The sequence below is a fragment of the Mesitornis unicolor genome, unplaced genomic scaffold (genome assembly GCF_000695765.1).
Source record: "Mesitornis unicolor isolate BGI_N332 unplaced genomic scaffold, ASM69576v1 scaffold16764, whole genome shotgun sequence".
NCBI classification, from domain to species: domain Eukaryota; kingdom Metazoa; phylum Chordata; class Aves; order Mesitornithiformes; family Mesitornithidae; genus Mesitornis; species Mesitornis unicolor.
In genome coordinates, this window is record NW_010178240.1 from 20616 (window position 1) to 35585 (window position 14970).

At 44.2% G+C, this 14970-nt stretch overlaps 1 protein-coding gene across 1 annotated transcript in view; it reads left to right on the forward strand.

Moving 5' to 3' along the window:
• ZC3H12C (zinc finger CCCH-type containing 12C) overlaps positions 1–5386 on the forward strand; it is a 23079-nt gene extending 17693 nt beyond the window's left edge. The window contains exons 3-6 of the mRNA XM_010182389.1: positions 180–319; positions 2125–2359; positions 3142–3248; positions 3990–5386. Coding sequence (XP_010180691.1) covers positions 180–319; positions 2125–2359; positions 3142–3248; positions 3990–5386 — 1879 coding nt within the window. The remainder of the gene's footprint in view (positions 1–179; positions 320–2124; positions 2360–3141; positions 3249–3989) is intronic.
• Positions 5387–14970: the final 9584 nt, after the last annotated feature.

The following is a 14970-nucleotide window of genomic DNA, read 5'->3' on the forward strand; positions in this document are numbered from 1 at the left end:
CCAACACCATTTTGCAAGTGATGGCAATATTTGGGCAAGACTGAGACTGACTCCCGGTTGCCTTTAGAAACCACGAAGCAAGTGAAGAACGTGAATTTGAGATACACATTTCGCTGTGCTCCGTTTATGGTTGTAGAAAAGCAAAGTCATATAATACAGAATTTCAATGTGTATTTCAGCCATGGGAACAAAGAAGTATTTTCTTGTCGAGGAATCAAATTGGCAGTAGACTGGTTTTTGGAAAGAGGCCACAAGGATGTCACAGTGTTTGTGCCAGCATGGAGGAAAGAACAGTCGAGACCTGATGCTCTTATCACAGGTAAGCTCTACTCTGCCTTTTCCGATTTGTCCCATGCTTTGCACAGCGTGAATGCTGCTGCTCAAATAAACAAGTCTTTAGAAATGAAAAGATAATAGGAAGTATCTTTGGTATCGTAACTTCATCATGCTCTTCAGGAAGGAAAAAGGCAAAGCAGTGTACTCTTCAAGTCCTCTTTTTCTGCTTGCCTGATAAATTTTACATTGGCATTGCTGCTTATTTCTTGAAGAATGTAATTGCCATTTTTAAAATCTGTTAAGGAAATTTGGTCTTCGGTGACTAACAGGAGGATGGTTCTAGAGTGTCAGTATTTGTGAGAAGCTTCTTGAATTAAACAGCAGCTACGTATTTATTATTATTACCTGCTAATAATCACATGGCAGAGTTTATTTTAATTCTTTCCTAATGGGCAAAAAACCCAGCTTCCATCACACTCTTATCATTTACTTCATGGCGGGAGAGGGGGTTGCATATAAAAGGATTGAATTTAACTTAAATTCTTGTGCTTTTTTTTACTAAGCAGACAAATACTTGTATCAGTTGTATTGCTTATATGTATATTAATGCTGTATTTCTTTCTGTTAGAGTCTTTTTTTTCCTAGATGGAACATGTTCCCTGTCAAGTTCCTTGTGCTACAAAACAGTTGAGTTACTTGAGATCTAAACCATTATTAAGAGCCATGACTCATATTCACTGCACAAGCATCATCTCTTGCCTTTTTAGACATTGCCTAGCTTTTTGCTTATTTTTCTTTCATAGCTTGTGTGCTCTGAGGAGAGCAGTAGCAGGGAGGATTGACACAAGGGCCATGTGCTCCTGTGCTAGATGTGCACTGATGCAATGTCCAAAATCTTAGTTCAGACCGCATGCCTTAGGGCAGCGTTCAGAGCTCCTCAGGTCCCACACAGAGACAGAGAAAATGCTTTTGGATAGATGATCGATGGACTGTGTGGGACAAGAAGGAATTGGGTAAAATGTTAAACAGACTTATTTAGCAGGATTAAAGAGAAATCTGTTTGGATTTGGTAAGACTTTCTGTAGAAAATGGTGAACCCTTCAAGAAAAGGTATGCCCTGAACTGGATATAAAATAGGACAAATGAAACCCCCCCGCATTTGCTCTTGTTTACAGGATGACATCAGACATCTTTTTAGGAGGTGCTGTTAACATTTGGGAAGAGCCTGAGTGTTCAGATAGACCATGTGTTTTCTGATCCTTGTGGGTAGTAGTAGTGATCTCTTCTCTCGATAGGCAGAAACTTTTCTAAGGCAGTCCCATCAATGTGAGCTACTGGAATTATTTAAAAACCCTGTTTCTTGCTGGATGCCAGAAAGGCATGGAAGAGGTCTCTCTTCACCAGAGAGCTCAGTTAGGGGACACCCTTGGCTGTACTTGAGCGTAGCCCTCCTGTTCACTGAAATATTCAGTGAAGATTTGAGATTCTTCTTTTTTCCCCTCCTCAGTGAGAGGAGTTTTTCCCAGGCATTTCGATAAGTAGTGTTGCTTTTAACCACAGCAGTGTGAGCGAGGTCCCCTGTGTTGGTCTCAGAGACATGGTGTGGAGCAGGAGGTTTTGATTTGTTTGGGTTTCTTTTGAAAGCATTGCCAGTTGGCTGCTGACTGTAACTTCAGATATCATATATCAGACACTTTCTGCTGGACTATAACCATTTAAGACGTGTTTAGTCCTATCCTAAATGCTTGGATTTGCTTCCTCAAGCCTAATCTCTTTGGAGATTAAACAAATAGCCTTTTCTTTGCTTTCTTTTTGCATTTTTTAACTTTTGATGCTTATTCTTTGTAGATCAAGAGATCTTGCGTAAATTAGAGAAGGAGAAGATTCTCGTGTTCACGCCATCCCGCCGAGTGCAAGGGAGAAGGGTGGTGTGCTACGATGACCGATTTATAGTGAAGTTGGCCTTTGAGTCTGATGGCATCATTGTTTCCAATGATAACTACAGGGATCTAGCTAATGAAAAGCCTGAATGGAAGAAGTTCATAGATGAACGCTTGCTGATGTATTCATTTGTTAATGACAAGTAAGTCATCCTGTCTTTATGCGTGCCGCTAAAATAATTGAGGAAAGGGCAGTTTGAAGACTTGAATTTCGTATCTTACACCCAAATACATGTAGCAAAACAGGAGGAATAGTCAATCATAGGTTTATTCTTCTGATTAAAAGTACTTGGAGTATGTTTTTGCTAAAGCTTTTTTATAATAATATATCTTTTTATGCTATTTTTCCCTATTTTGGTGTATGCCAGTGTATGTTTCATATTTGGTGTATGCTATGGTATAATATTCCAATTCTCTTGATATGCTGAGCCAGCATTTTTAAGTGCCTGTGGTTAGACTCCTAAATCCTAGAGTCGTAGAAAAACCCGTGTTGGAATGAGCCTCAGGAGGTCTCTGGTTCAACTGTCCGCTTAGATCCACCTATGGTATCTTCATACCCCAGCATGCACATCAGCTGCAGTTACTCCGGGTGGCTTCTGGTGGTGGGAAGGACTCAATACTCTGCCAAGCAGACGTTTGTATCTGAGTTCCTAAATACAAGTGTCCTAGGCAGCACAGTTTTGCAAAGTTAGTTGTGGTGTTTTAAGAAACGTGTTGTTGCTTGTCATTTGATTTAGGAACAGGTTGTGCGCAACCCTGCTTTGCTGCAAAGCAGAAACAGCCTTTCAAAACAGCTCTCAGACTACCCAGGCTTAGAAATATTAGCGTGGTAGCTTGTGGTGTGGGACATAGTGAGGTTCTTGGTCATTTCACGAGGAATATGAAAAGGCTTGTCTGCTTCCATAATACTTTTTTTTCTTGATAGATTTATGCCTCCGGACGATCCTCTTGGCCGCCATGGTCCAAGTCTGGACAATTTTCTTAGGAAGAAGCCTATTGTGCCAGAACATAAGAAGCAACCGTGTCCATACGGTAATTCAGTTTAACTCATTCATTTTCTGTACTGCTGGGACTGGGGACCACGCTGCTTTTAACGCTGCCAAAACCAGAATTTTTTTACATTGTTATATTAGCCTGAGAACGCTTGAAATGCTGAGCTGATGGTGGAAGCTGAAGTGTTCTTGTTCGTGTGCTGTTCAGAGAACATTTCTATCTACCAGTTGAACTAAAGGAGCAACTTTATTAATCATTGCTGTGAATAGATCCAAAACAGCATCTAAACTCTACAGGCTCCAGAAAGCCTTTTGCTAATGTGCCCTGATCATAAGGTATCTTAAGTTTTATTTCAGAAAATTGATTGAGCTGTCTGAAGTTTAGCTACTGAGCATCCCTATAGGCACACCACCATCCTGACTGAGCTGAATATCTGCTGGTCTTACATCTCTGTGGGACTTTCATGTTAAGTTTCCCGCCTGTTATCTACTTGGCCCAATACAGCAAGTGTGTACAGGCACTGACCGTGTCCTGTTCAGCTCAAAATGTGGCTGGTAGTGTCAGTCTGTGTTCCTAGGGCAGTAGCTACAGCACATTACCACTGCCTCGTTTTCCCACAATGCAAAATAAGAGATCTTAGATCTCACCCTGCGTCGCTCAAAACTGTTTGCAAGATCTTTCAAATCATCAGTAAAACTTTCAATGAGGGGCTTTTTCATTGTTTGATGATTAACAGAATGTTGTTCAAGTTTTTTTAGCTGGTTATGTTTGTATTAATAGGAAAGAAATGTACCTATGGACACAAATGCAAATACTATCATCCAGAAAGGGGAAATCAGCCTCAGCGATCTGTAGCTGATGAACTTCGTGCCATGTCTAGAAGCACAGCTGCCAAAACTACGAGTGAAGGAGGACTGGTAAAAAGCAATAGTGTTCCCTGTAGCACTAAAAATGATGGCACTTCTGAGCTGAAGCGTGCTGCTCCAAAGAGGCAATCGGATCCTAGTATAAGGACTCAGGTCTACCAAGATTTGGAGGAAAAGCTTCCCACCAAAAACAAATTGGAAACCAGGTCTGTTCCTTCTTTAGTTAGTATACCAAGTTCCTCTGCTGCAAAACCCCAAAGTACTGCACCTTTGACTAATGGCCTTCCATCCGGAGTTCACTTCCCACCTCAGGATCAAAGACCACAGGGACAGTATCCTACAGTGATGATGGCAACCAAAAATCACGGAACGCCAATGCCTTATGACCAGTATCCAAAATGTGAGTCTCCTGTGGATGTAGGGTATTACTCTATGCTGAGTGCTTATTCAAATCTAAGTATATCTGGTCCACGTAGTCCGGAAAGGCGCTTCTCCTTGGACACAGATTATAGAATTAGCTCTGTAGCTTCTGACTGCAGCAGCGAAGGGAGCATCAGCTGTGGCAGTAGCGATTCCTACGTGGGTTACAGTGACCGCTCTTACATGAGTTCACCTGACCCGCAGCTGGAGGAGAACCTGAAGTGCCCACATATGCACCCCCATGGCCGCCTTAACACTCAGCCCTTCCTGCAGAGCTGCCACGAGCCTCTGGCACGAGTGCAGAGCTATAGTCATGAAGAACCAAAGCATCACCACAAACCTCCAATTCCGTACATGGCTGTGCATCTGCAGCACCCAGTGGTCAGTGCTCGTTCTAGTTGTCCCAACGACTACTCCACGTCTCAGAGTTCGTCCCATTCAAAGACCATGCATCTGGGGAGAGCCCTCGTGTCCACCAGAATAGACAGCATTTCGGACTCGCGTTTGTATGATAATTCTCCGTTAAGACACAGAAAGCCTTATTCTGGCCAAGATGGGCTTGGAAGCTGGGACAGGCAGAGTTACGGGATGGATGCCTATGGCTACCGCCAGACTTACTCCTTGCCGAGTAACCCCACGCAGCCGTGCTATGAGCAGTTTGCCTTCCAAAGCTTACCTGAACAGCAGGACCAGACCTGGCGCGTACCGTACTGTGGAATCCCTCAAGACCCTCCGAGGCACCAGGACACCCGGGAGAAGGTTTACATCAATCTCTGCAACATCTTCCCCCCCGATCTCGTCAGGATCGTCATGAAGAAGAACCCTCACGTGACGGACGCCCAGCAGCTCGCTGCAGCCATCCTAGTGGAAAAATCCCAGCTAGGTTATTGAGAGATGATGCATCTTTGTGGTGTCTCCTAGTTTTCAGCTCAGCTCTAACGCTGAGGGAGGTTTGCTACAATAGCATTTGGGATCTCCTTCTCAGCAAGGAGGTTATATAGTAATCCGTTTATGTGAAATACTGTATCATGGAGTCTGTATGTATCGCCCCGTGCATTGGAAGTACCAGATATGTTTTGTGCTCTAGTTTGAAAATTTTTAAATGGCTATTTTCACAGCTGGAGAATGTTCCAGTTTAAATTAATATATATATATATATCTATCTAAGAAAAAAAAAATCTGTGGTCTCTGGTTATAATCTTTGGTGCATCAGGGGTTTATATGCAGCACTTTCTATCCTTGTTACATGTTGTTGGGATTTTTGTTGTCGTTTTTTAACTTGCTAGATGTTTGTCCTTGGGCTGTGAGGTATTAAAACAACCTGCAGAAAGAGGATTTCACTACTTCTCGCAGGCAATTTTCAAGCCAAGTTTTTGAACTTTTTACGCCACCATAAGTATGTATGTTTGTTTGTTTGTTTTGTGAGGTTTTTTGTGCTATAATCTATTTATAGGAAACAAAGATTTACTACAGCACTGACTTCATTTTTTAAACAAATAAGTTACCAGTTAACAGTGAAATGGGTAACGATATATTAGTAATTTATAGTATGGCACTTTTCATTGCTTCCTTCTTTTTTTTTTTTTAAATAGTTACATGTTTTGTTGATGCAGCCGATGAGCAAGATCAGATGCAATCAGAGGAGGAAAACTATTTTTTTTAATTAATTTATGGATAAGGTAAAAGCCTTACTGCCTGATTTTCAAAGGTGCTGAGAGTTTGCAGCCCCCTTTGAACCCAGCAGAAGCTGCAGACGCTCAGAGCCTCCCCAAACCAGGCCAGTCTGTTTCGGTTCCCGTGTGTTGTTACCCAGCTCTGTGTATTTCTGGTCAGTAGAAGGGGGCCTGAAATCGTAGGGTCTCGTTTAGTTGGTTTATGTGTTATTTTTTTGTATTGCTGCACAAGTGTACTGGATAAAATATGCTTTTCATAAAATATTTACCTGTTTTTAAATGAATTTAATTATCTCAATGCAAGTTTTGTATTTAAGATACTGTTTGATTTTTCTTGCTATTTATCAAGGCTGGCCTGAGAAGGTTTTGTGTGTTGAGGATATGCAACATTTATTAACTGCACTATGGTAATGATATTGTAGCTCAAAATAATAACTTAAACTTATTTTCTTTCTGTTTCGGTTGGGGAGGGGGGTGGTTGTGGGGAGAGAAGATACCCAGTTTGTTTTGGCCTATTGCATCGTGCAGGCCTGATTCTTGCCACAAATAGTGTAGTTTTAGAAACAGATGAACCAAGTCTGTTTTAGTATTAGTAAGGGATATTTCTGGTTTTAAGTCATGGGTTTTACTAGCACCTCGTAAGCTTTTATAGATAGATAGATAGGTAGATATTAAAAAAAATAGAAGTAGATTTCGCAATTCATGTCAGATGTACTTACGTGACATAGTCAGTTGCCAACAGCTTTAGGTTTCCATCCATTGTAACGATGTTCAGTGTTAAAAAAAAAAAGATCACTAGTTTACACTATTTCTGCTGATAATTTTAGTACACTTGCTGGAGTTTAAAGTAAGGCCCTGAAGAACCAGAAAGTACCTTTTACTGTTGATACAAATTGTATCTTTTTAACTGAGAACTATTTTGATTTGTAGATTTAGTAGAAACACAAATGTATAATTATAACTAGTCTTTTGGGCAACATTTTATCCCTTATTTAAAAATTAGAGATTTCAGACATAGAGTAGACTTAAGCAAGTAAAAGTAGATATTTATTTAGGTGTCTGTCTCAATTTCGCATATTGAAAAGACAAAAAAGAAACTATTGGCATCTTCGTCCTTCTAAAATTTTTGTAGTGGGAACTCACTAAAATAAAGGTAAAATGCTGCCTGAAAATGATGTCCAAGCACCTTTGAATACGAAGACATTTTCACTACTCGTGCGACACCGTGTGTTGCAGCGAGTAGGGTTTGGGTATACAGTAAATGCTTCTGAAGAGCATTGTGCCTATAGACATATCCGATAATCTGAACCATGTTCAGCAGACCCATTCGGGACGTAGCAGCTCCCACCACGGCCACTGCGGGATCCGCCGTCGCCCGGCCCCACGGCGATGCCGGAGGAGCTCCGCGCCACCCGTCCTGCAGTGTCTGTTCAGGAGAGGACCTCTTCAGCCGTGGCCACGGTTTTCCCCTGGAGCTGGTTGGTTGCCGTACGTAGAGCACGTCTTAATGTAGAGATCGATGCAGCGCTGACGCTGAGGTTTGGACTGGGAAATGGGCCTCATCTTAGTTGTACACTAAGATTTTTTTTTAAATTGAATTACACTTAAGTACTACACCGTAGTGTAGATGCAGCTGTTTTAATAATGCAGTTATTATATTTGTGTTTTTAATGGGTTTCTACATTTATTTTTTTATGTAAAAAAAGCGTGGACAGAAACGTGTGTGTAGTAGAGGTGTTTCATCCTTTTCGCTGTCATCAGAACTCTTCCTACCGTGTACATGTAGCAGCCTGGCCTAGAGTAGTGGATTAGCAGACGTAGCCACGATGTTGAAATGGTGCTAAGAGACGCGCTGCAGCAGCCAGACCTGGGTTATCCGCAGTGATCGCCTCGGCGTGTGTTTAATGCAGTACTGAATCCCTGGGAGTGCGTGGATGGCTACAAATCTCTTGTAATAGGTTCTGTGCTTTGTGCTCAAGCACTGAAAATGCTTTAAAAGTGTAAGAGCAGGAGTAATTTGGTGGTTTTTAATGTTGTGCAATGTTGTGCTAGTTCCCCTTAGACTCTCTTATGTTTGGTAAAGCAGATTTACTGTGGACAAAATATTTGCTTCGGTATTTCCTTTGGTTTTGCCGTGGTAATAGAAGGAGGAGTTGCATGAGCTGCTCTGTGACAAAGAGATAATAACCAGTAATAAACCTGAAAGCCAGGAAACTGGCCAAGGACTACATTTGTCAGTGTGATTGTATTGATGCAGATAGCTGAACTGCAGCATCCCGTGTTTCTTAAACAGGAACAGGTTTCAGTGGCACCGTCTGCCCCAGCTGAGTGCTAGAATCGCAGTGAAGGGTAAACACCTTCAGGTTAGGCCTGTCCCACCGCTGAGAAAAGGGCACCAGTTCCCTTTGTCTTCAGTACTTGAGAGTTGTTTTGGTATTTACCCGAAACTCCAGTTTTTTAGACACAATCCCAAGCTACTATAGCTACATCAGTAACAGTATGTAGATACACAGTATTTTGAATGCACATTTACTTCAGGCATCTGCCCACAGCTGTTTTGTACACAACGTGTTGCCAGTATTTACAGGTTTTAAATACGTCCCATGGATACCTAACTTTGAGCTAAATATGCCCAGGCTATGACAGTATTAATCGCTTTGTGATCTTTTTTTATTATTATTTTTTTCTAGACTATGTGTGTGTGCGTATCTACACACACACACACACACACACACACATATGCCTGAATAAAAACAAGTGGGTTTAAGACTCCTGCGAGTCACACTTTTCAGGTGTCCTGTTTTCTGTGGTGTGTTTGAGTTGTAGCTTGGTCCTCTCTGCGCAATAGCTCTGGGGAGAGCCAAAAGCCTGGCGAGTTCATGTGACACCCGAAAAAGAAGGGGTGCCAGCCTGGTGAAGCCCTGGAGGGGACTTGTGCAGCCTCGGAGCATGTGAACTGGTGTTGAAGCCTCCATGATCTGCTGCTGTGAGAGTTGTAGCTACTGGGGAACAGTTTTCCAAAAATATCCAAGCTCTGGGTGTGAACCAGAGTTACCTCACTTGGAGCCCAAAGCAAGGGGAGCGCTGGAGCACAACGTACCTTGGGTGAGAGATGCCACAGCATCTTGCCGCGTTAAAGAGACTACCAAAATGTGTCATTTTTTTATGAGTTGATGCTTTGACCAAGGTATTTTCAATGTGTAAAGCTTGGCAAATGAGACACAATGCTTTCGTACTGTCCAGAGCATTTAGAAAAATACCCGACTGACTTTGCATTGCTACTGAAAATTTAAAATACTGTGCAATTAAAGAGACCATTTTAAAAAATAGAAATAATTTAGAAATTATTTATTTTGATTTACAGTGTGACTCTTGCTAATTTATTCCTTGCATGACAGGGCCGTGGTGGAGTGCTCTTTGTATTTTTTTATTTATCACAGGAACTGAAACTGCTGAGAAGAAAAAAAAATAGATTTAAACTTAAAACTCTATGGCCTTGTTTTGTTTTTTTATAAAAGGGCTGAGGTTTTATAAATGTCAAAACGTGTTTTATATACTTTGTAAATTTTAGAGAAGCATAGTTTGAGAGTTTTGTTCAAATTAAACGTGTATGTGCACACTGTTTAGACTAACCTTGTAACTAATCCTAAAAAAACGTGTTAAATGATTGCTCCAGCTAACTTTTTGTAGAATACACTTCAAATACCTTAAGGTTTCATCAGAGAGCGGTGAGCCGGTCACCTTCTCCCCACGAAATGTCTGTGTTTGTGTGGAGCACCCCATGCACGCTGGGTTTTCCTTGCAGGACATGACAAGGTGATGCCCTGGTACACCTCCAGTGTGTGGTAGAGGTTTATCCGGGCACTATCGAGTACTGTGGGGTGGTGTAGTCACAAATATCCTTTAATTTACCAGTGTCCATTTTCAGGTGTTAAAGTGCTGTCATAACTTGTAGTTGAAGTGTCTGCCCTTTAACCTGAGTGGTTGCAATAGTGGTCGTCCCCCTCTCATAGACCTAATGGCCACTGAGAGCCCCGGTCTCCTGAACACTTCTATGTTTCCCCTATGAGCACAAGTACTCGCCTGAGCTGGGGTTAGTGGCGTTGGAGAAGACCCAAGTAAAACTGGCATTTCACGGGGCCTTGAGGAGCACATCTGGAGCACAGCTGGGGAACCGCCTGCTCCCAGGAGGAAGTGAGGCCTTGCCGGTGCCCGCAGGTCATTGGCCAGGGTCGCACTTTGTTGGGAACATCTGCAAACCAAATCTACTTCGGCGTTCAAGAATCTCCATCCTCCGTGTTTCAGGGGCGCAGCGATCTGCTCTTTGCCTCGCAAATCAAAACCTCTGCTTTTTGTAGAACAACCCTTTTTCTTTTGGTCTTAGATGAAGTCTGATTTGCCAAGTTAGGTTGGCCAGTTGGATGCTTTTTATTTATCTGATTTATATTCTTAGTGAGACTGATATTTAAAAACTGTTTTACCGGCGTATTACAGAACATCCTGCAAGGAAACAGAAATGCGGATACAGCAGCAATAATTGTGTTTTGTAGTTCTTCTTCCCCTCATTATCTCTGTACTCGTGTTGAGTAGGTGAAGTTTTAATACTGTCCTGAAGTCTGCTCCAGCAAAACCTCAGTCAAAAATAATGTTTGGGCGACTTGATAAAGCAATTGTCAAACTTCCTCCTCGTTCCTTCGTTGCTTGATGTGTGTTATTCCTGTGATGTGATGACTCACATCTTAAAACTACCTTCTAAACCATACAAAAAGACATGTACGTGGATTCTGCTTTTAGAGAAAAAAAAAAATAAAGATTCGTTTTCCTCATTGATGGGCTGGTTTTGTTTCATTAAAAAAACATATCTTGGGAGCAGTTACCAGTGAGTTATTAACAGCTTTGTGTTCCTACCTGCACAGCTGCTCGCTTTGAGTAAATTTAAAGCTTCAAATGTATAAATTGTTATAGGTTATCAGTTCATTTTGATGTAGTAGTTCATATTTAATAGGTTCTTTCCCATAGGCCTTTTCTCCTCATTTTGCTTACTAAGAAAACTAAAAGTCTGGGATTAAGTAGCCACATCAGTCATGAAGTAGCAGAATTTGGATGGAGACTTTGTGCCAGTGAACTTGGTCTCCTTTCAAGTGCTGCTACACCTCTGTTCATCTTCCACTGCAGAGTTATTGGTGGCTGAGCTCAGAATAGTGTGGGATAAATAAGAATTTGTTTTAGAGGAGAGGGGTTATCTGATGAATGCAAAGAGACAGCAGAAGCTGGCAAAATGACTCTTCAAAACACATGGAGCTGTTGCATTGTATTCTTGCCAAATTGCATTGCCAGACTAGCAGGTCTCTGCCAGGACCCCTTTTCCTTCTCTCTCCGGCCCTTCAAGGGCTAAAGTGGGGTGATATGAATGCAGATGGAACGAGCAGTTGGCCCCCAAAAAACCCAGTAGTGTTGCCCTTCCTCAGCTGTGACCTCTGGTGATTTGCTTAATGCTGGTTTTGCACAGCTGTGAGCATTTGCCCTTGTACTGCACCACCCTGCGTGCGTGGTACAGCGGTGCCTTTTCTCAGGGCAAACGGGGGCACTGGAGTGAAACGAAAAGGTCCCTCTCCAGTGGCAGGGTGGAAATGTCACAGCGCTGGACCTCCAGGGTGCTGGTCCCAAAACCCACCGTGGTGTGCAGGAACCGGAGGAGGAGCGACAGGAAGCTGCGTGCGTGCAATGGGCCCGGTGCTCCCATCACCTTCAGCCCAAGGGAGCCTTCGTGTGGAAGTAATGCCCTTTTTTTGGTGAAGTGCTGCATGAATTGCCATAGCTACTTATCAGTAAATCACGGCTTGGAGCTTGAGCAAGGCGTGTGTACCTAAACAAGAGAGGCCTTGGGGTGGACGATGGCATGTCCAGCGAGGAGATGGATCAGTGACCTGAGGTGAGGTTTCCTTGGCTGCCTACCTGCGGTGCAGCTCTTTGAGGCCATCTCCAAAGCATTTGCATTGTCTCTGCATGACAGCTCCAGACATCTCCTGTTTGCAGTAATGAGGATGTTAAATAGCATCCTCTGCACGCTTTCCCTTATACCTCTTAAAACAGCATCGTATTCACCTGGCAAGAAAACACGATCATGGAGGGCAGAGGCTGCATCTGGCAAAGCACCAGTGAAGGAAGGACTCGCTTTATGGCCTCAGAGGTACAAATTACTTTAGCTGGGTTTAGCAGGCTGAGCAGAACCATTGAAGACCCCACTCACACATCTGGGGGCCCTGTCTTGCTCTACTTGACCTGCAGCCCCCATGCAGACGAGCTAAGGAGAAGATGGGTGGTTTGTTCTGCACGTTGTGGTTCCCTTGAAGGCTTTACTTAGGGTAAGAGAAGTGAAAACTACGTTTCACTCATTTCAGATGCAGAAGCGAACTGCAGGTGGGAGGGATGTGGAAGCTGAGCTGCTCCAAAGCGGAGGAGCAGAAGGCAGGGCTGGGCTCACACCTACAGCCCTGACCACAACCATCAGCTCCTTGTCCCTGCCAAGAGCGAGAGGTGACGGGGCCTGGAGCACATCCTGAGCTTGGGCTGTAAGCCCAGTACAAGACCTCATGAACAGGTTAATGACTTCTATTGTTGTTATGTAGTGGTTTAGCATGCTGAAGCTGTTTGTTTTCTAAAAAATACTTGCCACTGCTCTGGTTGTTGCTCAGGTTCCTGTTTGACCCTTGACCACGGGATGTTGCAGCTCTTGAGCTGCAGGGCGGTACCTGGTGCAGGATGCTGGGTGAGCATCCTGCTCTTCTCTCCCCTGAGGGAGCCAAGCACCCCCAGAGAGCAGCTTCAGCCAGTGTTCAGCTGCAAATGCCCTAAAAAATTGCTTAATTACTGAACTCACCGCTTATGGTGATGGTTGTGATGCTGCATTTACCCCACTGCAGCAGCAAAGCTCCACGCAGTCTGTTCCACGCGACGTTCATCAGCGGCAGTTGGCCACTGAGGGAAGGGCAGCAGCAGTGCTGCGGCTGATCTTGACTGATGGATCACCTCAAATATCAGTATTCCCAGCTCTAACTCTTCAGTGGGACTGCACAACCACTACCAAGGTTGTGTTTGTTCCTCATTTTTTTGAGGAAACCAGTGTACTGGGTCGTTCAGAGAAGCTGCAAAGCTGCAAGCGTGATTGACACGTCCCTGGGCATGGTGGTTTCTTCATAGGTTGTTTGCTGACATGGGTTCGGTTTAATTTTATGAGATTGCTTCAAGAATGCCAGATCCAGCCTTTTTGTTTTGGTTTTTTTTTGTTTTGCTCAAGTCAGAGCTGCTGTTGCTGCCTGTGTAACCTGGTTTGGGCTCTTTGAACGGCTGCTGCACCACTGCCCAAGGCCTCTCCTCCAACCCTACAGACCTCTCCAGGGAGAGCTTGGGAAGAGCTCCAGGCTGAGAAGGAGAGCTAGAGACCCATCCTCACTGGGGTCCTGCAGGGCAGGGCCAGGGGGTGGGCTGAGGTGCAGGGGTGCCCCTCTCCCAGCATGCCCAACAGTCAGGACATAGGAGTGAGCACGCCATGGTGAGGGTGCCGATGTTCTTGGGGTCACTGTTTAATGGCCTCCAAAGAAAGGGTTGGGCTTTTTTCTTCTTCATCTCTGCCCCCCTCAGCTGAACTTGCCCAGAGCAGCAGGTGGGTACAGGGGAAATTAAACACCACTATTGATTTACATGAGGAGGGCGAAGCGTGAGCAAGAGGAGAGCAGGCACTGAGGAGCAGGCGCTGGGCACGTTCCAGGCAGGTCCCTTACATCGGCTGGGTTCACCTTACAGAGATCCCCGACTGCACCCCAAAACAGGAGCTGTGGCAGTGGCTGTGGTGACCCAACCCCCCACCCCTCGGGAAGCACCTGAAAAGGGGGAAATTGCATTGGGTTCGTGCCAGGGATGCTTGGGAGGCAGGGAGAAGGAATTTGGTTTTCATCCACCTGAACAAAGCTTTCAGGCACACACAAACCTGGATTTAATTTATATTTTGCCAATTTCAGAAATAAAATGTTCTTTTTTTTTAATTTTTCCTTGGGTAATAAATAAATTAACTGAGCTCAGCAGCAAAGGTCCTGTTCTGGGGCGGTGTTTTCCTACCTCTCCCCACTGCACCCACCGCACAGCCCAGGGCAGCAGCTCTCGCTGTCCTTGAAGTTGCTGGTGACTGGGATGAGCCATGGGCTGTAACCCCTGGCCTGCTGGGGCTTGGCCCCAGTTAAATGGGCTTGGGGGGGTGCAGACCCCAGCGACCTCCAGCCCTAACCTGCCCCAGCACTGGGGAGCAGAGGCTCTGTCCTGGTCCCATCACAGTCCCCATGGCCGAGGAACGGGAGATGCTCCAGGAACTGCAGAGAAGAACGATGTTATGTTTGTTAATTGATGTATTTTATATGAGAAGAAATTCGTTTCCCTGGGCTCCTTCTGCAATGAAGGGATTTAATAAATGCTGAAGCTCGAGGTGGGCATGGGCTGCGCCTATCGAATCATTTCAGAGAAAGGAAGATGCCAGCCTGATAAAATGGGAATGGTTAGTGCCCATGCTGCCAGGAAATGAGGCTGCTACCCCATTCTAAACATGGATCAAACTTTTAACGAAACGTAACTTGTTCACCTCACCCTTTTAACACATTTAAAACACCTCACGTTTAAAACTAATTTAGTGGGACACCCCCCCCCCACCCAGTGAGGGCCAACAAGCGCTGCCATAGGAGCGTGTAGGGCTAGGGAGCTGTGCAGGCCTTCATTCACAAACTGGCCAGTACACATCAGCTATGGAAAGCAAAG